The following is a 23,630-nucleotide window of genomic DNA, read 5'->3' as shown; positions in this document are numbered from 1 at the left end:
AACCGAGTTACACCATTCAGGTCCACTTCCTTAATTAAAAAAAAATAAAGATATATTCACAACTGTCTTTGTATCAATAGGTATATCAGTTCTGACTATACACTTAGGCAGAAAGAATAACTGATATCAGAGCTGTCACCAGAGTTTTCTTTCTCAAACCTTAGCATTTTAGTAATGATACCTTTGCCATCTTTTTTTTTAGTTTTTAGGAACTGTTTTGTTTTGTTTTCTAATTAATAAACTTAATTTTTAGAGCAATTTTAACAGCAAAATTGAGCAGAAAGTACAAAGAGTTCCAACATACTGCCCTGTCTCCACACATGCACACCCCCCAAGCCTCTAGTCAACATCACACCCCAAAGTGATACACTTTTTTCCCCACCCTGGACATGGAAGTGTTATTTTTAAACCTCACAGACACAGAGGACAGAGGACTGGACACAGAGAGGCTGAGGGAGGCTCGTGCTCTCGGGCTTGGTGGTCCTGTTCTGAGGGGTGAAACTCGAGGCCCGCCCGGCTGCAGTCTGGTGGTGCCGCCCAGCAGTGGGAGGACAGGCCAAGCCAATGCCTTTGACAGATGAGGCCTTATATTTCTCTAGGTAGCTCTGGAGCTCAAAGTAGTGCACTTCTTACAATTAATGACCTGCACTGCCACATCATTACCACCCAAATTCCATAGTATATGTTAGGTTTTATTCTTAATGTTTTACTGTATAGGTTTGAAAAATGGGTAATGACATATATCCAATATGTAGTATTATATGAAATAGTTTTACTGGCTTTAACATCCTCTGTCCTGTTTATTCCTCCCTCTACCTTAACCCCTAACAACCACAACCACTAATTATTTTATATCCACTGTTTTGCTTTTTTTCCAGAATCTATCATAGTTCGGAGTCATACAATATGTGGTCTTCTTATATTGGCTTCTTTCACTTAGTAATATGCATTTAAGGTTCCTCCATGTCTGTTCATGGCTCAATAGCTCATTTATTTTTATATGGATATATCAAAGTCTATTTATTCACCTACTAAAGAACATCTCTTGTTACTTTCAACTTTAGGCGAACACAAATAAAGCTGCTATAAGCAACTGTGTGTAGGTTTTTGTGCAGACACAAGTTTTCAATTCATTTGGTAAATACAAAGGAGCCTGAGTACTGCATCAAATGGTAAAAGTATGTTTAGTTTGTATGAAACCACCAAACTGTCTTCCAAAGTGGTTGTAACATTTTGCATTTCCACCAGCACTTAAAGAGAACTGACAAACGAGCTCTTACATTTCTCCACATCCTCACTCACATTTAGTGTTATTTGTTTTGGATTTTGGCCTTTCTAACAGATAGGTAGTTGTAGATCATTGTTTTAATTTATAATTTCCTAATGATGTGATATTAAACATCTTTTATATACTTGTCATTATTGAATTCTTTAGTGAAGTCTCTTATATGATATTTGGCTCATTTTTTAAATTTCTTTTGTGTGTGTGTGCATTTTTATTTTAATTGTTGTTTAAGTACAGTTTTCTGTCTTGAAAAGACCCACCCCCCCAACCCACCCCTCCACTCTCCCCACCTCCCTTCCATTTCCACCCCCCAAGTTTTTGTCCGTGTGTCCTTTATACTTGTGCCTATAAATCCTTCCCCTGTTCCCCTGAAACTCCCTCCCCTCTCCCCTCTGGTCCCTGTCAGCCTGTTCTGTGTTTCAGTGTCTTTGGTTATATTTTGCTTGTTTGTTTGTTTTGTTGTTTAGGTTCCTGTTAAAGGTAAGATCATATGGTATTTGTCTTTCAACACCTGGCTTATTTCACTCAGCATAATGCTTTCCAGTTCCATCCATGCTGTTGCCCAGGGTAGGAGCTCCTTCTTTCTTTCTGCTGCATAGAATTCCATTGTGTAAATGTACCATAGTTTTTGGATCCATTCATTTACTGATGGGCACCTAGGTTGCTCCCAGCACTTGGCTATTGTAAACTGTGCTGCTATGAACATTGGGGTGCATAGGTTCTTTTGGATTGGTGTTTCAGGGTTCTTACAGTATAATCCCAACAGTGGAATTGCTGGGTCAAAAGGCAGATCCATTTTTAGTTTTCTGAGAAAATTCCATATTGTTTTCCACAGTGGTTATACCAGTTTGCAATCCCACCAACAGTGAACTAGGGTCCCCTTTTCCCCACAACCTCTCCAACATTTGTTGTTGGTTGCTTTGTTTATGATGGCCATTCTGACTGGTGTGAAGTGGTATCTCATTGTGGTTTTAATTTGCATCTCTCTGATAGCTAGTGATATTGAACATCTTTCATGTGTCTCTCGATCCTCTGTATGTCCTCCTTGGAGAAGTGTCTGTTCAAGTCTTTTGCCCATTTTTAAATTGGGTTGTTTGTCTTTCTGGTGTGGAGTTGTGTGAGTTCTTTACATATTTTGAAGCTCGAACCCTTGTCTGAGGGATCATTGGCAAATATATTTTTCCATACAGTTGGTTCCCTTTTCATTTTGCTAATGTTTCCTTTAGCCATGCAGAAGCTTTTTATTCTGATGAAGTCCCATTTGTTTAGTCTTTTCTTTATATCCCCTGCTCTGAGGGACATATTGGTGAAAATGTTACTGAGTGAAATATCTGAGATTTTCCGGCCTATGTTCTCCTCTAGTACTTGAATGGTGTTACAGCTTATATTTAAATCTTTTATCCACCTTGAATTTATTTTTGTGTATGGTGTAAATTGGTGCTTGAGTTTCATTTTTTTCCACATATCTGTCCAGTTCTCCCAACACCATTTGTTGAAGAGGCTATCTTTACTTCATTTTATGCTGTTGCCCCTTTGTCAAATATTAATTTACCATAGAGACTTGGGTTTATTTATGGGCTCTCTGTTCTGTTCCATTGGTCCATATATCTGTTTTTATTCCAGTGGCTGGAATAAAACCAGGCTGTTTTGATTACTGTAAGACTTGTAATACAGTTTGGTATCAGGTATTGTGATCCCTCCTACTTCGCTCTTTCTCAAAATTGCAGCAGCTATTTGGAGTCATTTATGATTGCATATAAATTTTTGAAGTGTTCGTTCTATGTCTATGAAATATGCCATTGGTACATTAATAGGTATTGCATTGAATCTGTAAATTGCTTTGGGTAGTATGGACATTTTGACGATACTGGTGAATTTTAAGACCTCTTTGTCTATTTCAGATGTCCTATCAGATATGGCTTATCATAGTCTCATGAGAGTGTATTTCTCAGAGCATAAATATTTATTTTTAATGAAATTTGGCTTATTAATTATTTTTTTCATAAATTGTGTCTTTGGTGTTGTTTCTAAAAAATCATCCCATAGCCAAGGTCACCTAGATTATTTCTTATTTGGTATTTTACATTTAGGTTTGTGATCCTCTTTGTTCATTTTTATGAAGTGTTTAAGATCTGTGCCTAGATTCCCTTTTTAGTTTCTATTTTTGCAAAGGGTAGGATTTTTTTTTTTTGCATGTGGTTGTATAGTTGAGGGCCATTGAGGTTTTCTCCATTGCATGCATTTACTTCTTTGTCAAAGATGACTTGACTATAGTTACATGAGTCTATTTCTGAGCTCTCTCTTTTGTTCCATTCATATACTTGTTTATTCTTTTGAATAAAGAATACTACTATGCTCTCTTGATCACGGTAGCTTGATAGTAAATCTTGAAGTCAGGTAGTGTTAGTCTACAAACTTTGTTCTTTTCCTTCAATATTAAGTTAGCTATTTGGGGTCTCTTGCCCGTGTAAACTTTAGAATCAGTTTGTTGATATTCTCTAACTTTTTTGCAGATAGTTTGATTGTGATTGTGCTGAATCTTTTGATCAAGTTAGGAAGAACTGACTTCTTGACAATATTGCATCTTCTTACAGGTGAACCTAATTTCATGGGACATCCTTCCATTTATTTAGCCTTTTCTTATTCTATTTCACAGGGTTCTGTATTTTTCCTTATAAAACAGTTAGTTTTTAACTAAGAAGTTGTCACCACTAGTAGTAGCCTTGTGAGAGAGGCCAGAACTCCCCTGTGAAAGGCACCTCTGAACTGCTGGTCTTGCCGGACAGTTCTTGCTGTTTGACCTGGATTTTCACAGCACTATTCTTTTAAGTTAATACAGACTTATGCTCATATCTTGGAGGTTTTTATTATTATAATCCTTAGCAATGTCAAGAATAAATAACATAATGTTAGATCTTGTAGATCATGAAAACAGGGTAAACCTTACCCCTCTTATTTTAGCCCTACTTTCATTATATTTTACTGAGAGAAACAATCAAAATTCACCTATATTTCTAAAAAAAAGACCCCAACAACTTTAAGATTATTTTAATTCTCTTCTTTTTAAAAGACTTTATCTGGTATTATTATTTGTATAATGCAGACTTTTATTTATTCCCAGATGGTTTCCAACTTCTTGAATTTCCCATTTGTACTTTAGAAGACAACAGTTAAGTGTAAAGGACTTTAAAAGTTATTTTGGATGTGACATGAAACCATAATATTTTAAAGCAAATTTAAGAGTATTATTTCTCTATAAAAATTGACAATTTTCAAGATACTGTTTAAGGAATAGGCATATGGTTATTTCAGATATAAATTCTTTTTTTTAAGATTTTTTAAATGTTTTCAATAGGGAGTCTTTGCTTAAAAGTTTACCTGCTCTAAGAATCCTCAATGGTGAAATGCTAACTTCTTGTTCAGAAAGCAACATTGAAGAACACTGTCAACCAGAATTAGGACATTTCCTGGTACTTTGTCAGTCCCAGATTAGAGAATTCAACTTACTAATTGAAAACTACATTACTGGAAAAGGGTAAGACTGTTATCTTTAGCTTGTCATAATTAAGAAATATAATGCATTTTATATACATGACTAAAAATATTCTGATTAACACAATCATATTTTTTTAGATTAGAACAGTATGTTTTAGGGATATTGTTCCTTCAAAATTCTGGCATCATCTTTTAATTATTTGAAATATTTATTTTGAACATAATTTAAAAATTAAAATATTAAATAAAATAAAGTATGAGAATAATTATAAGGTAATATGCAGACATTCATTCAGTCCTTCAATCGAAAAATTTAAATTATTGTACACAAGACACACAATAAGATTAACACAAGAGAAAATTAGATAAATAGTTATAATAGAGAAAGGCAAGTTTGATAACATAGATAACATTTATATATAAAGTTTACTGTACATGTTTTATATTTATAAATTAAGCTATTATGGAATCACAGTGGAGAAAAGCAGTTCACACATTCACATACTCAGGGGATGGAAGCTAAGGGAAAAATCCCAATCAAATATGAAGTAAAAGAGAACTTCCCATTCCTAATCCCAAATTTTGAATACATTATTATGAATTACAATTGATCTTTGTATAATTTTTTTCTAATTTGCATTGATGCAGAAAACATATGAAAAAGGATTTCATATTTCACTTATGATAAGGCTCCCTTATGACTGGAACAATAATATGGGCTTCCAAATGTCTTAATTACTGAATTATATTCTTAAAATATTGCTCTCTCTGCTTTCATGCATACTCATCTATATGAGTTGATTTTCTATTTAAATGTTTAAAAAATTAGCTCACTCATATTAAAAATAGACTTAACAGTTTTAACAATAATCTCAATTTTTATGGATAATTAATGTTTATTTTTAATAAATACTAAGATTATTTCGATATATTTGCACAAGTCTAAACTTATATCTTCTTGTGTATGTAGGGTAATGTACAATTTTTTTAATGTAAAGGTGACCCTTGACATTCCTCATGGAAAATAAACTGTATTTTATATGTTTGATCGCAAATTGTAGTAAATTGAACACGTAGCCATAAACATTTGATATTCTGACATCGAACTGAACTTTTCTGATTTATTAGCCCAAAATTAATGAAATACAAAATATCAAAAATATTTGGGCTCCACCCTGGCTGATGACTCAGTGGATTGAGTGCAGGCCTGAGAGTCAAAGGGTCACCAGTTCGATTCCCAGTCAGAGCACATGCCTAGATTGCAGGCCAGATGCCCAGTGGAGGGTCCCATAAGAGGCAACCACATGTTGATATTTCTCTTCCTCTCTTTCTTCCTACCTTCTGCTCTCTCTAAAAAATAAATAGAATCTTTAATATATACATATAATATATAATATAGTAAATATATTATTTATTGGTAATACATATGGCTTTGGTTCCCTGACTGGTATGGCTCGGTTGGTTAGGCATCATTCTTCATAACAAAAAGTCACAGGTTTGATTCCTGTTCAGGGCACATACATGGGCTGTAGGTCTGGTCCCCAGTCGGGGTGTATGTGAGAGGCAACTGATTGATGTTTCTCTTTCATATCGATGTTTTTCTCCCTCTCTTTCTTCTTTCTTTCCACTCTCTCTCAAACAATTTTTTTAATTTAAAAAGAAAATATTGGAGGAGGCTAGGCTAACAGTCATCACTCACAAAGGTATTATTTGTGAATACAAGGAGTGTCTAATTTTGTCTATATCTTAGGACATATAACTTTCATTTTGTATGGTATGGATAAAATTTTTATGCATGGTTACTTCTATCCTAAATTGTTTCAGAATAAACTTAAGGCAGCCATGGCTACAGATTAAATATAGTCGTAAAATATATTATTTGAAGTAAATAAAATTAAATTAGAAAACAGAAATAAAGGAAGATAAATAAAATGTAGCCAAGAACAAGACCCATACAGGTGCAAAGTCCTTTGCAGTTTTTGTGAAGAGCCATTATCTGGCAAATTGGAAGTTTGATTAATTACACAAACTGTAACCTCAATAAGATACAAATCCAACAATTGTTCGAGAGAATCACAGCCATTCATGTCTTAAAGTATTTGATTTTTTTTGGAATGGATTCTTTTTCCAGAGAAAAATGGGAATATAAACTTTCCCATAATATAAGTTCTTTGTTTAAAAGTCCAATACAAATATTTTGCATGGCAAGCGTCAGTGCAGAAAGTACTTTTAACTTTGTTTCATAAATAACTTCTCCAAATTTAGGCAGCCATGATTTCTCATGTTTATGGTAGTAAAAGCATGGATTTTTCTCATTCATTTGTACCCAAAATACCTAAAATAAAAGTGGTTCTAAAACTTCCAGACATTTTGTCTGGATTGACAGATCTATATTAACTAAACAAATATTTTCCAATTTTATTAGACATGATATTCATTTTTACCTAAACAACCAGAAATAAGTTTTTAATGAATGTTATGTTAAAATTTAATGTTCATGTCAGGCCACATGGGGAAAATTTCAAAACCTGTATTAGTTTTAATTTTTGTTGATATATTCTTATTATTAATTGCTCTCATTATTTTTCAGAAATATTTTCACTTTGGATGTTGCAGAAAATCTCTGTCATTATTTTAAAAAATTAATGAAACTTAGTAATGAATACCGATATGTGCATGAGCACGGGGATGTAAGTATAACCACCAGAGGTGAATCAGAAGCCCAGCAAAATCATGCGGCTCCTGCCGACGGTGATAGCATACTGCAAGACAGAGTCCTTCACTCTTGTGCCACCAAACATAAACTGGACTCACCAGATATTTCTGAAAAATGGATGGACTCTGGTTCTAGTCATTTCCTATTAGCCAGCTCCTTATGTGAAGATACAGAAGGAAGAAAGCAAGAAAAAATAGTAGATCAGAAGAGAGAAGACAGCCAGTCAAGTGCTGTCCCCACCAAAAGAATCCCATTCATGGAAACAGCACTGCCAAGTTACATGCTAAAGAATCACCCGCTGAAGAATCACCCAAGTATTGAACATTATGAAAAAACGTAAGATTTATACATCATTTTTCTTTTACAGTTGTATATTTTTTATTTTTATAGGTAATATTAATGTTACCAAATAATGACAAATAACACCAAAAATGATAATCCTTTGTGAAGGATTTAAGCCATTATTATATTTATTTATTATGTTTTTGATAACTTTATTTTTTGTTTCTTTATTGTTCAGTTATGTTCTATAATATGCACTAATAATTAACTACAGATTAATTTTATTGAATTATGGTAGGTTATGATTTAATTGACTCATTTTTCATTTAAAATGAGTAAATATAAAATTATTTTTTATTCTCTAATCTCTAAATAATTAAAATACATTTTAAGGAGAAATTATATATTAGTCTGTATGTCAGAGAAAGACGAGTATGATTTCAATTGCAAGTGGAATCTAAAGAATAATGTGGACAAACAAAACAGAAACAGACCCATGGTTACACAGAACAGACTGGTAGCTGCCAGAGAACAGGGAGGTAGGGGATTGGGTAAAAATGGCAAAAGAATTGAGAAGTACAGATCGGTATTGCAAAGTAGTCATGGGGATGTAAAGTACACTATAGGAATTATAGTCACAATTATTATAATAAGTAAGTGTGGTGCTAGGTGGGTACTTAAAATACCAAGGGGAATACTTTGTTAAGTATATTAGAAGGGACCCTGCAAAAAAGCCCTGGAATTCACTCTAAATTTAATATAAACTAATATATGATGGAGAAGAGCCCATCAAGGCTCATTCATTCAAAGTCCTCTCTGTGCCCCATTTTTAAGGATGGCCCAGAAAACATTTATTTAGCAAACATTTGCTTTTCATTTCTATGCAAACTGCCTCCCTGCCCTTGAGGTCCCAAACCACAACCTCCTTTATCTTAGCTCCAGAATGGCATAGAACCTTCAACTGCTCAGTGGCTTTTTGGCCTCACATCTTATGGCTCCACCAAATATGCATTGTAATAACTTGGACATTTTCTCTTATTAAATTTGATTATTAGCATAGCTAGAAGAATTTAGAATGTGAAAGGAAAATTACTTTTATTACTGGACTAAAGGGGTCTGTTTGCCTGAGTGCATCAAAGCCCAGTAACACAGGAACAGGAACTTGCAGCAAAGAAAGTAAGGGTTTATTTTTAGCATGTGGCCCTTGCTCCACTGGTGAGTTAATGTTCAGAGACCTGGTTCCCCTATGACTTCTAGGGAATGGCTTATACAATGGGAAAATCATTGATCATGGTGACTAAGGGAGTTAGGGTCATGGTCAGAGTCATAGTCTCTACAGATTGGTTGGTGCTAGGACAGGGGATGGTTGATCAGTTCATCCTCATCCTGATGTCAGCCATGGTTTTTCTGGACCTGGAGGTGAAACACAAGTGAGGCCTGGGTGTTATTTCTAGTTTAATGGAAAATCTGTCTCTGTGGTTGATAGACACAAGCTTTTGTTTCCTAAGACTGCTTTTTTAAAAGTAAATTACTTTATTGTTGTTCAATTACAGTTGTCTATATTTTCTCCCCACCAATGTCCCCCACCCCAGCCAAACCCACTAAGATTGTTTAATGCTAACTAGAATCTCATTGTCCTGAGGGCTTAATGATCAAGAGAATGTTCATGCAAGGGAGAGGGAGGCCGGTGAGTCCGGATGGTGGCTGAGGCAGTTTGAATCAAAGGAAGGAAAGGAGAAAAGATCATATTAAAGAAATGAAGTTTCTGCATGGTTACATTTTTGGTGCCATCCACGCATGTCCTGAACCCCATTAACTTCCAACACACGCACACAATATTTAGAACTTCCTAATTCATGATACATAAAATAGCCACATGATGGTAATAAGGAAGGATGAAGAACTAAATATTGACAGACCAAAGACCTAAAGAATAAAGGGAAAGGAAAATACATACTACCTACTTGCTGAACCTTGCCACTGAGTAATTCAGGAAGATTCACTGTCAGTTGAATATGTATTTCCTAAGTGATTTACATGTGTTCTAATGCTAAGGACATTTTTTAATGTATTAATTTTTTTATTGTTCAATTACAGCTGTCCCTGTTTTCCCCCCATTACTCTCTCTTGCCCTACCCACCCCTACCTCCCACATTCAATCCACCTCCCCACCTGTTGTCGTTGTCCATGGGTCTTTTATACACATTCCCTGATGACCCTTCCTTTTCTTTCCCTTGTTACCCTCCTCCCACCTCCCCTCTGGTCACTGTCAGTTTGTTCTTTATTTCCATGTCTCTGGTTCTATTTTGCTTGCTTGTTTGTTTTGTTGATTAGGTTCCTCTTATAGGTAAGATCATATGGTATTTGTCTTTTACTACCTGGCTTATTTCACTCAGCATAATGCTCTCCAGATCTATCCATGCTGTCACAAAAGGTAGGAGTTCCTTCTTTCTCTTTTCTGCATAGTATTCCGTTATGTAAATGTACCACAGTTTTTTGATCCACTCATTTACTGATGGGCACTTAGGAAATTTTTGTTATGATGATTTTTGCTAAAAAAATTATGGTGATTCCAGCTCTGGGCTATTGTAAATTGTGCTGCTATGAACATTGTGGTGCATAGGTTCTTTGAAATTGACGTTTTGGGGTTCTTAGGATATAATCCTAGCAGTGGAATTGCTGGATCAAAAGGCAGGTCGATTTTTATTTTTCTGAGAAAATTCCATACTGTTTTCCATAATGGTTGTACCAGTCTGCAATCTAGGTGCCCGTCAGTAAATGAATGGATCAAAAAATTATGGTACATATACACAATGGAATTCTATGCAGCAGAGAGAAAGAAGGAACTACTACCCTTTGCAAAAACATGGATGGAACTGGAAAGCATTATGCTGAGTGAAATAAGCCAGGGGTTGAAAGACAAATACCATATGATCTCACCTTTAACAGGAAGCTAAACAACAAAACAGACAAGCAAGCAAAATAAAAACAAATACACTGAAATAGAGAACAGGGGGACAGCGACCAGAGGGGAGAGGGGAGGGAATTTAAGGGGAAAAATGGGAGGGATTTAGAGGAACAAGTATAAAGGACACAGGGACAATAACTAAGGGGGGTGGAAATGGGAGGGAGGTGGGGTGCATGGGGGAGGGGTGGGCTGGGATGGGAGAAATAAACAGAAAACTGTACTTGAAAAGTAACTAAATTAAAAATGATGGTGATGATGATGATGATGAAAAATAATAGGAGTTGTTTTTCTCAACATGGAGAGCATCCTATGTTCAAGAAGCCATAAACTACCCTTCTTTACCTGCCTTCACTGTTTTCATCACAGTGACAGTGGTCGTTGTGTTAGTATCACTGAAGAAGATATCCCTAATCTACATTTTTCTCCCCTTGGGAAATTTCGATGATATTGGGCTGAGGAATTCAAGCACTTAATGACTGGTCAACTTTAGAAAACATTTACAATTATAGTCAGTAAAATTTGTATTTATCTGGTGAGAAATATATAAGATGTTGTCTGAGGTTATATATGTTCTTAAAAGTTTCTCATTCTTTGCCACTTATACATTGCAGGCATTTTTTCAGGCCCTTTTCTTTACCAAAATACCTATGTAATAGGTACATTACCTATATAATATGGTACATTAAAATTCTCTAATTTTTGTTCAAAAGATGAAATAACAAATTGGTGGTTGAATGTGAATTAAATTCACAGCAAAATTTACATAGTTTACCTAGTATCTTCACTGCTCTGACTATAGTTTAACAAAAGATGTCTTCTTCTTAAATACTACTTTATGTAGTCCAGGTTTACAAATATAGTTTATGAGGGCCTTATCTGGAACTGTGTCTTTTCAGGAACCAGAAATATTTTCTTTTCTCTCCATACTAGTGTGGCAGCGGTGATAATCCAGGCATGCTGGCGTGGTTACGTTGTGCGTAAGCAGTATCTTTTCTCTAAAAAACTACATACTGCGTCAACAGAACTCCTGAAATACTGGCCAGATTCCTGCCTCAAACATGAAATGATGTTAAAGAAAGACAAAAGAGAAAATACTGTGAATATCCAAGAACAGAAGGAAAAGGCTGCTATTCTTATTCAGGTTAGTTTTAATCTTTTGGTGAAATAGTCCAAAGAGACATATTAGTCATCTTTCGGTGGGTTATTCTATATAACAGGCTTTCAAGTCTTAGTGGCTTTCATATTGTGGGATTTATTTCTTACTCATGTGACATGTAGGCTACAGGTTGGGTGTTTATCTAGGCTGAAGGAATAACCTGCATGTTGGAAATACCATTCTCATGACTGAGGGACAACCTGAACTAAACAATATATTTAAAGCATCTGCTCACATGTACCATTTGTTACATATTTCAAAAGCCAAAGCAGGTATCATTTGACCTAATCTTCAGTTATTTTTCAAAACATTTAAAAAATCTATTAAAATAATTGTGAAAGCCCTTCAAATACACTTTTAACTGCAAAATTGAGAAAGCAAATATTGAATAGACTTGATTCAGCCTCACAAAGACAGATTTCAAAATGGAGTTCAACCTGGTCACATTCATCTTTTAATTTATTCACTCATTAATTAGTTTTTGGAAACTACTATTTGTCAAGCACTGTTCTAGGCTCAAGAACAATAACTATGAACAAAATATACAAGATTTCAGCTCTTATGGAGTTTATATCCATAAACTCCTTATGGAGTTTATCTGGAGATATACTACTGTGTTCAAAGAGCAGCGAGAAGCCATTGTGACTAGAGAGTGATCAGGGAAGAAAAGTAGGACTTAAAAAGCATAAGCCATGATAAAGACTCTGGCTTTTACTATGAATGACATGGGAAGATATTATAGGAAGCTGAGCAGTGGACTCACAATATCAGGTATTCTTTATGTTGTAATTCTATTGAAGAAAGGCAAGAGTAGAAGCAACAGAATCAATTAGTAGGCTATTGCAGCAGGCTATTAGTAGGCTATTATCTCCAGATAAGAGATAATGTCAGCATGGACAAGATTGTTTCAGTAGAAATGATAAGAAAATCACATTCCAGAATATATGTTGATTTATCTTACAGGTATGCACATATACTTTGAAGATAGAGCTGATAATAGCAGTCCATGGGGTTATGGTATATGAGAGGGAGAGAGGAATCAGGGATGTCTCCAGAGGTATTGGCATAAGCAACTAGAAGAATAGCCTTAAAATTAAGTCGGTGGCTTTCTCTGTTTATCAAAGTGGTAGTTTTTACGAGCATTATCTTTGCTATGTTTCTAATGAATATATTTTATATTTCAGCTGGCTTAATTTGTTTGAAGTGTGCTCTTAAGGGCAGTGCAGTGAATAGATAAAGCTAGACTGACACCTGAATGGTGGGAGTGGGGAAGGGAAACAGATTCAAGGAAACTCTGAATATCAAAATTTTATCTGCTACATGAGGAATGAATATGTTATGGGGTCCAGTGTCTCCTATCATCAGCTGATGAGTAATACATCTCTTAGCATCAATGGTAAATGGATATTAAAGTTTTGCTTCATTTCATTCAATAAAGAGAAGTTCATTACTTTATGGAATAGTCTAGTTCAGTGACTGATTATGTTGAATGTTCTTTTGAACATTTTCAGCTTCTTTATATTTGTAACAAAAATATGCATAATTTAGCCTTTCTTTGCGAATTAGAACAAGTCTCTTTTGTTGTACATCATGGTCCTTAAAATCATTGAAGTCAACTCAATTTTATTCTTTTCTCTTGAGTACAATAATATAATTTTTAAAATTTTCCATCTTAAAATATTAATTTAAGGCTGTCTAGTCATCCTGGAGAGCAGAGAATGATATAGTAGAAACATGCCGGGCTTTAGAGCAAAATGAGGATTTCATGAATGATGTAGTGAAGACTGTTTTCTGCTTTCCAAAACTGACATTTTCCTCTTCTTCCTAGCATACAGCCAGCTTCCCTAGCACTTTAGTATGGTCCTTTTTCTTAGTTCCAGTCAATAGAATGTGAGTGAAAAATATGTCCACCACTTTCTTGTCTGGCCCATAAAACCTTCCACAGACATTCCTCTCTATTCTTTTCTTCTTCTGGTTGCATGAATCGAAGACAGCCTTTGAGGCATCCCTTGGAAGCTGTCTGTTTGGATTGCAGTCTGCGAAGCATGGATATATGAATGACTCTCTGTTTTTGTTGTTGTTGTTTTAAAACTGTATTTTATTAATTATGCTATAACAGTTGTCCCAAATATTTCCTTTTGCCTCCCTTCACCCAGCAGCCCCCACTGCCTCAGGCAATCCCCCCACAATAGTTCATGTTAATGGGCCACACATAGAAGTTTTTTTTGCTACTCCATTTCCTGTACTGTACTTTACCAACCATGGCTATTCTCTGACTGCCTGTGTGTACTTCTTAATCCCCTCACCTATTCATCCACCCCCCCACCTCTCTGTCTTATCTGGCAATGGTCAAAACACTCCCTGTATTCATGATTCTGTCTCTCTCGTTCTTGTTTGCTTAGTTTTTTTCATTTTCAATTATTGATAGATATGCATTTTTTCCATTTTATTGTTCTTAATTTTCATCTTCTTTTTCTTAAATAAGTCCCTTTAACATTTCATATTATATGGTTTGGTAATGATGAACTCCATTAATTTTTTCTTGTCTTGGAAGCTCTTTATCTGCCCTTCAATACCAAATGACAGCTTTGCTGGGTAGAGCAATCTTGGCTGCAGACCCCTGCTTTTCATGACTTTGAATATTTCTTGCCAGTCCCATCTAGCCTGCAAAGTTTCTTTTGAGAAATCAGCTGACAGTCTTACGGGAATGCCCCTGTAGGTAACTAACTGCTTGTCTCTTGCTACTTTTAGGGTTCTGTCTTTATTTCTAACCACTGGAATTTTAGTTATAATGTGTTTTGGAGTGGGCCTCTTTGTGTCCATCTTTGCATCCAGTGACTCTCTGTGCTTCCTGGACTTACATGTCTATTTCCTTCACTAAATTAGGAAAGTTTTTTTTCAATATTTTTTCAAATAGATTTCCAATGTCTTGACCTTTCTCTTCTTCTTCTGTACCCCTATGATGAGAATGTTGTAATGCTTGAATAATATAATTTTAAATATTATATTAATATCCCAGAGGCTGCTTACACTACCCTCGTATTTTTGGACTTTTCCTTTTGTTTTTCTGATTGGTTGGTTTTGCTTCCTTATGTTACAAATCATTGATTTGGTTCTTGGCTTCATCCACTCTACAGTTACTTCCTTGTAAATTGTTCTTTATTTCAATTAATGTATCATTCATTTCTGACTTTATCTTTTATATGCTGTTGAGGTCCTCACTAAGTTCCTTGAGCATCCTTATAACCAGTTTTTTTAACTTAACACCTAATAGATTGCTTAGCTGCATTTTGTTTAGTTCTTTTCTGGAGTTTTGATTTGTTCTTTCATTTGGGCCATGTTTCTTTGTCTCCTCATTTTGGCAGCCTCCCTGTGTTTGTTTCTATGTACTAGGTAGAGCTGCTATGACTCCCTGTCTTCGTAGTGTTGGCTTATGTAGTAGGTGTCCTATAGGGTCCAGTGGCACAGCCTCCTCTATTACCCAAGATGGGTGCTTGAGGTGTGCCCTTTGTATGGACTGCATACACTGTCCTCTGGCAATTGAGCCTTGATTGCTATTGGCATGTCAATGGGGGATATTTACCCAGGCCAGTCAACTGCAAGAATTGGCCATGTCCACTGACCACCAACCTCTGCCCTCTGTGAAGGATCAGCTATACTGGGACAAGGTGGTGGTGTTCTGACATGGTCTGTAGCTGTCCACTGGGTGCACAGGCTCTGTGGTTTGTGAGGTATGGACCAAGGTCAGCTCCCATCTATTTTCTGTCTGAGGCCACCCTGCCTGGGCTGTAAAGCTATCTGAGATAGCTACAACGTGTGCTGGGCTTGGAGATTCCTGGGTGAAACCAAGCTGTGAATCTGTGCTAGTTGCTGCTATTGCTATGCGTGGGGCAAATTAGCAAGAGGTATGGGAGCTAGGGACTTATTGAGGCTGGCTGTTGCTTGAAAAATAGGATTTAGGAAGTTGTGAAGCATGAGCCAAGACCAGTTCATATGGAAAAGTAACAGTTAACAGTTTTGGTGTGCTTATAAGTAAGTTGGGTGGGACAGAATCTCGGGATTTTTTAGAGTGAGGCAAAAACAGTCTTTGCCAGATCTGACAGATAGGACAGCAGTCTGCCCACTCTGTGAATATGTGTGGGGAAGGCTCAGAAAGGAAATGGCTTCTGCTGGTTTTTCTTCCTGGGAGAAAGCTGTCCCCCATCTTCCTGTCTTGATGCCAACACTTCAGTTCTTCCCTGTATTCTACTGGTGCCTTTTAAGTTTCCACACCAGTGCAAGATCTCAGAGGGAGTGAGTGTGAGTAAGTCTGTGTGTGGGTTCTTTAAGGGGAACTGCTTGGGACTCCGGAAGTTTCTTCCACTGACTCAATCCTTGCAGATTTTTGCAGCCAGAAGTTATGGGGAATTATCTTCCTGGCACTGGAAGGTTGGGCTGTGATTTGGGGCCTGGTTCCTGGCTCCTGAGATATCCCTCCCAAATGTTTATCCACCACACATGGATGTAGGGCCGGCCCATTCTAGGTCTCTACTCCTACTACCAATCTGGATTGATTTGGTTTCTTTAATTTCATGGTTGTCAGACTTCAATTCAGCTCGATTTCTGAGGGTTCTGACTGGTGGTTGCTGTATATCTTAATTGTAATTTTGATGTGGCTGCATGAGGAGGTGAGGTGTGTTTTCCTATGCTTCCATCTTAACCAGAAGTTCTAGAATCACTGAATGTTAAAGTGCTACCCATTTTCTTGTTTTCTCTCTGAATACTTATTACATGGTCAAGAAAAAAACTATTTTTTTCTGAGTTATCATACATTTTTGGATATTTTTGCTATAGTACTTACCTTACCCTAACTAATGGAAAGGATGCAAGATATACTTTGAGAACTATATAATATTTAATGTAAATATGTAAGAGAATGGAATTCCAACTAAAAAGAAAATGAAAGAAAAAGAACATAGAATTTCATATTACTGGAATAATAAGTTATAATGTAACTATAGACTACCATAAGAACTAGAATATTAAAGTATAGGAGGAACATGGTCATAGATGGGTGAAGGATTTTAATAAGGAACAAGTGTATGGGATGTTCTAGCTGGAGTTGGTGGCAGTTGGAGAAGAAAAGTGTCAGATATATCTAACACAGATATAGTCATTAAGCCAGGGGGAATTGATTTGAATGTGTAAAAGAAAGACAAAGCAATCATAGATGGATTACTTGGAGAAAGTTGAAGCCTTTACAGAAATAAATAAAAATAATCTGAACATTACTCATTATATATTTGTATTATAATTATTTTTCATATAGTAGAAATGCCTGGGGCTTGAATTCCTGACACAGATTAATGAGGGAGACATCTATGTGTCTCATACCACTATGTATTGTATAGTCTGGGGCTTTGTAGTTCTGTCCCTGATGAGCTGGGCTGGATCAACTGTGACCCACAGTGAATCTGTCTTTGTCATTGAAGGGCTGGGATTAGACAATTTCTTTTATACCCCTTTTTTCCTATGTCTCTACCTAATCTCGATATCTAACCTCTACTTCCTCATCGCTAGATTAAAAAAAACTCAGATAGCTTATCATTTCTTTTAAAAAATATATCAGTATAAATTTCTTTTTAAAACATTTTTATTGTACTTTTTTCATTACCAGTTAGCCCCTTACATCCCCCCCTTGTCCTGCAATCAGCACACAATCGTCCATGTCCCTGTTCTCTTTCAGTTTTTTTGATCTGTACAAATTTCTGTAAGATATATTGTTTTAAATGTAACTGCAGTATATCAGTAACCTAAAAAACTGACAATTGTTTTTCAGTATCGGTCATGACCAAGTCTTTGCCATTCTTGGCTACTTGTTGTAGAGGTTGTGGTTTGGTTTCTTAGGCTCGTTGCTGCAGAGGTTGTGAACGACTTCTGTCGTCATATATTGTGTGCCCATTGTCTGTTTATATTTTCTACTTCTCAACGTGTACATGTTTTTCAAATAACAATATTGACATGTCATTAACATTGTCTTTGCTGAAAACATATTTGAGGTATCTTTCATAGTTAAATGTGTCTTTTGAGTATATATAACTAAGGATATACTTAACTAAATCTATTTTAAAGTCAGTTTAAATAACTTCTATGTGCTTATACTCACAGAATGAAACATATTTTTATATTTTTTTAGGAATTTATTTTTATATTTATTTGTTTCACAATTATCTTAAGCACACACAGTTCAAAGTTAAATCTAAGCAAGCATAGTCAGAGAACTCTGGCTTCTGTTGCCATAACTTCCATCTTGTTTTCTGCATCTATAGTTAATATTTTATAACTAATTTTATAATATATACTTTTCCTTTTATAAACATTAGAATCCACATATACACATGTATTTAAATATATGTTTATATACTATATATGTTTATTATATATTTATGTATAGTCTTTCATAGATAAATGGTAATATACATTTATCTATAAAAATATTTTAAGTAGGAAGAGACAGACACACACCATACTTCTTCCTTGTCTTCTATACTTAATACACCCTGGCACTTACTACATAGCAATATAGAAAGATACTCATTTTTTAAATAAGAAGCTGTCATGTTCTTACAGGTATAGTCAGGCATCCTTTCCCCCACTCTAAGGTTATTGAGGAATCTGAATTGTTTTTAATTCTGTTGTTTTGTTCTTAGTCTATTGTAAAGTGAAATTAGTTTCTTGTTATGAGCCAGGATACTATTTCACTAATATGGCCATTTATATATGGTGAAATTTCCCTAAATGTGTGTTAGTTTATATTGTACATAATCATTTAAAAATTAGCAAAATTGGTTTTTCTTTGTACCTCTTTGTTCTTAGTTTAGAATGGGTCCTGAAGGAATTATCAGATAATTGATTGGTTGACCTACATGTGCAGTTGAGAGAGTTTTAAAGATTCTTTTCTGCTGACCACAAGAAAAGTCTCCTGAGATTCAAAACTTTAGACACATGCAGTTATTTAATTTATCTTGCAGTTTTAAGTGTCACATAAAGTTCAAAAAACAGATTACTGAGCCATTAAACTAAGGTCTAGGATGTTTTATCTTCCTAATGGGATAATACAGAGAATCTGGTTTGGAGTTTGATCTATAACCTTGTATAACATGCTTTAAATTTTTGTTTAGGCAGTTTGGAAGGGATTTCTTTTGCGAAAGAAACTGACAACAGCTCTAGAAGCTATTAAGAATGAAGAATCTGAAGAAGAATATGAAGAAATAGATTTAGAGGATTTCACATTTGATGAAGTAAGTACCTCACATTTGATGAAGTAAGTATATAAATATTGATCTCACAATATTTTTAGTGTACTTATTTTGGAACTAAACCCATTTCTAAGGTTTATATCTTCTAAAAACTGTTACAGATTTTTCAAATAACATTTTAAAAAGTACTTTAAATTGTTAACATCTTCATTTATCCAACAAGCTTGTGTATTGTATAAACATGGTCATAGAATATTTATGAGTTTCTGGATATTCTTCACCCAGATTCACATGTTGCAAATATTACTGTGACCTTATATATGCTCTGTTTAACAACCTTTAATAATTCCTTGTTGCCTAGATATATGAGAATAACCTCCTTAAATTGTTATTTACATATCTCACAAAAAGATAGCAAGCTACACAGACATATTCACCACTTCTTCCCTGTGGCTTCCATATGCTCCAACCAAAATGAGTACACTTTTACTGCATAGAGCGTTGCATTTTATAGCCTTAGTTTTGCACATTTGGCTCCCTCTTCTCTAGGTAGTTAACACTCTATTTTTGAACTTCCTATAAGTGGAATCATACTGTATGTACTCTTTTTTCCCATGATATTATGTCTGTGAAATTTATCTATGTGGTTGAGTGCAGCTGTATAAAAGCCATTTTACCACTTATTTATCCATTATTTGAATATACCACTTTTTAAAAGTCTGTTCTACTCTTGGTAGATTATTGTTGGATTACTTCCAGAATTGTATATTATGACTAAAGATGCTATAGGTATTCTTATACATGTCTTTTGGTATGCATATTCACATTTCTTTTAGGAATGGAATTTCTGGATCATAGTGTTTACCTGTGTTTAGTAGATAGTGCTTAACAGCATTTCAAAGTCATTGTATTGAATTATAGCTCAATAAGCAGATATGAGAAATTTAGTGTGGCTCTCTCCTCACCAACACTTTATATTTTCATGTCTTTCCCCCTACTGCAGTACATTTGCTGTGATATCTTGTTATAATTAGAATTTTTCTCATAACTAATAATGTTTAATACCTTTTCATATGCTTACTGGCCATGTAGATATTCACTTTTGTGACATGATCAAGTGTTCGCATATTTTTCAGTTGGGTTATACACTTTTTTCTTGTTGATTTATACAAGTTCTTTATATATTCTGAATATTACACTGTTTGTTCTTGCAAATGTCCACTCTAAATTCTGAAGCTTTCTTTTTTATTCTCTTTATGGTTCATTTTGATGAACAGAATGCTTCTAATTTTAAATTAAAAACAAAAGTTTTTAGCCCTGGCTGGTGTAGCTCAGTGGATTGAGCGCGGGCCTATGAACCAGACAACTGCGGTTCGATTCCCAGTCAGGGCACGTGCCTGGGTTGCAGACCAGTTCCCTGCAGGCCAGTTCCCAGCAGGGGACGCAGGAAAGGCAACCATACATTGATGTTTCTCTCCCTCTCTCCTTCCCTTCCCCTCTAAAGATAAATAAATAAAATATTTTTAAAAAGTTTTTAATTGTTGTAACATATAAGAATTCTTTGCCTTTTCCTAGGTCATATTCTAGAAACTTTAATATCTTAACTTTCAGAATTTTAATCTCTGGTGCATCTGGAATGTTTGTGAGTAGTTTAGGGAAGGGATCAAGATTCCCCTCCCCATACATATACATTTGGTTAGCTCATTGACTTAAAACCATTTGTACAGATTATACTTTTCATAATTTATTGTTGTTGAAGCTTTGCCTAAACTCAGGTAATTATATGTAGATTCTCTTAATATTTTTTAATGCTATGTTGTTTATCCTTACATAATTTTGAAAATTGTTCTATATTTACAATAAAGTTTGATAGTCTTATAAGAGCTCCAACTTTGTTCTTTTTTTAAAGATATATATTTTTTATTTATTTTTAGAGAGAGAGGAAGGGAAGGAGAAAGAGTGGGAGAGAAACATCAATGTGTGGTTGCTTCTCATGTGTCCCCTACTGGGGACTTGGCCTGCAACCCAGGCATGTGCCCTGACTGGGAATTGAACCGGCGACCCTTTGCTTCACAGGCCTGTGCTCAATCCACTGAGCTACACCAGCTAGGGCATGTTCTTTTAAAAAAAAAAACAAAACCCTAATACTGCTGTATTGACCCATTTTGTTTCTGTACAAATTTTAGAATCACCCTGTCAATTTCCTTAAGTAAATATTAGGATTTTATCTGAGATTGCAGTGAAATTAATCTATAAATCAATTTGGGAGACCTGATTTTTTTAAATATTGCATTTTTAAAGCTATGAATGCAGGCTATTTCATCATTTATTTAGGCCATTTAAGATATTTGTCTAAATGCTCTGTAGTAGTTTGTACTTTTTGCTTAAAATTTTTTCCTATGTATTTGATGTTATTGATATTATATTTATTTTTGCATATTAACATTGTATTTAGTCACTGTGTTGAAATAATGTATAAATTTTAGTAGTTTATCTCAAGTCTTTTGAATATTCTGTGTACACAATCATGTCATCTCAGAATGACAGTTTTTATTTCCTTTTTTCCAATCCTTAGGCCTTGCATTTGTTTTTCTTGCCTTATTGTCCTGACTCCTATCACCAGTAAAATGTAGAATAGGAGCAGACATCTTTTTCTAGGTCTTTATCTCAGGGTGAAAGCTTTCAATATACCATCACTAAATAAAGTGTTTTTTAATATCGGTTCTTGCAGAAACTCTATATTTAATTAAGGAAGTTACCTTCCTTAGTGTCTTCTTACCTTTCTAAGAGGCTGATATGATGATCATGATCATAGTGGTTCTTTTTATGGTTTGGATTTTATCAAATACTTTTAATGTATGCAACATTCATGTTTTGAACATTAAACCTTGTATTATAGAATAAACTATGTTAATTATAATGTATTATCTTTTTTATAGATTGCTATCATTTGCTAATATTTTGTTTAGGTTTTTTACATTTATATGCCAGAAGAAACTGGCCTGTAAATTTTCTTTCTTATAAAATTCAATTCAGATTTTCATATGAAGTTTATGTTGGCTTTATACATTTGGTTCAAAAAGTGTTTCTTCTGTTTTTATTTTTTGGAAGAGTTTGAGCTAAGATTGATGATATTCCTAAAATTTTGTCTCAGTACAAAAATCTGTTTGGGGAAACATTCCACACACATTTGAAAGAAATGTACATTTGCAGGTGTTAAATATATACTAAAATCTTAAATACTTCATGTTTATTAATTATGTTTTTAAAATCTTCTCTGTTGTTAGTGATTGTTTGCAGTGGGGGGATTCTATCAGTTATTGACAGAAGAATGAATTTCAATGGTGGGTTTCTCTAAATCAGTAATTAGTTCTGTAAAATTTTACCTCCTATTGTGAGACTATGTTATCAGAGCATAAACATTCAGAATAGTTCAGTCATTGTATTATTGACTCTTTTATCATAATAAAATTTTCCTCTTTAACCTTAGTTTCCCTTTTCAACTGAACTAATGGCTACTTCCTCTGATATTTTCAAAACTACAATACTTTTTTTGCTTTACAATTTTATAATTTATATTTTTCCAACTGTTCTCACTGAAAATTTCTGTGCTTTTATATTTAAAGTTGACTCTCACAAGAATACATAATTGGATTTTGTTAATTTTTATATTTCACCCTGACATTTATTTTTCTTTTAACTGGTGTATTCAGGCTATTTTAATTAAGAGTATGATTAGGGTTTTATATACCATCTTTCTATTTGTTTTCTATTTGTCCAATTTGTTTTATGTTTTTCTTTTGCCTTTTTTTTGCATTAACTGTGTATTTTTGTTTTTCCCCCTTTCCTCTTATATTAGCTTGTTACTTTGTAATTATATTTTTCCATGCACTTGAGTCCTTCCTACATTAAAATGCTTGGTATCATTTTCCTTTGCCTGAAGAACTTTCTTTAATATATATTTTAGTTCAGGTCAGCTTTTGATTGCTTAAAAAATTTTTTTACTTTATGTTTTTATTTTTCACATTAAGTTTACATTCCATATTATTTTGTATTCATTTCAGGTGTACAGCATAGTGGTTGGATAATCATATATTTTTCCAAGTGTTTCCTCCTGATATTTCTAGTACCAAACTGGCCATACATAATTATTACAATGACTATATTTCTATGCTACACTTTCCATCCCCATGACTATTTCATAATACCAATTTTACTTCTCAATCCCTTCAACTTTTCAGCCTGTCCCCTACCTCCCCTCCCCTCTGGTAACCACCAGCTTGTTTGTAGTAGCTGTAAGCCTGTTTATGCTTTCTTTGTTCATCTATATTTTTCTTTAGATTTCACATATAAGTGAAATTGTATGATATTTTTCTTTCTCTGGCTGACTTATCTCAATTAGCATAATGCCCTATAGGTCCATCCATGCTGTCGAGAATGGTAGGATGTTGTTCTATTTTATGGCCAAGTAAAGTATGTGTGTATATATT

General features: G+C 34.6%; 1 protein-coding gene across 1 annotated transcript in view; it reads left to right on the top strand.

Moving 5' to 3' along the window:
• Positions 1-23,630, top strand: part of LRRIQ1 (leucine rich repeats and IQ motif containing 1) — a 216,455-nt gene that overhangs the window by 82,212 nt on the left and 110,613 nt on the right. The window contains exons 14-17 of the mRNA XM_037167657.2: positions 4,641-4,820; positions 7,371-7,832; positions 11,677-11,887; positions 19,063-19,182. Coding sequence (XP_037023552.2) covers positions 4,641-4,820; positions 7,371-7,832; positions 11,677-11,887; positions 19,063-19,182 — 973 coding nt within the window. The remainder of the gene's footprint in view (positions 1-4,640; positions 4,821-7,370; positions 7,833-11,676; positions 11,888-19,062; positions 19,183-23,630) is intronic.

Source organism: Artibeus jamaicensis, unplaced genomic scaffold (assembly GCF_021234435.1).
Source record: "Artibeus jamaicensis isolate MK-2021 breed Jamaican fruit bat unplaced genomic scaffold, CSHL_Jam_final scaffold_584, whole genome shotgun sequence".
NCBI lineage: Eukaryota > Metazoa > Chordata > Mammalia > Chiroptera > Phyllostomidae > Artibeus > Artibeus jamaicensis.
This window is presented reverse-complemented; position numbering and strand designations above follow the sequence as displayed.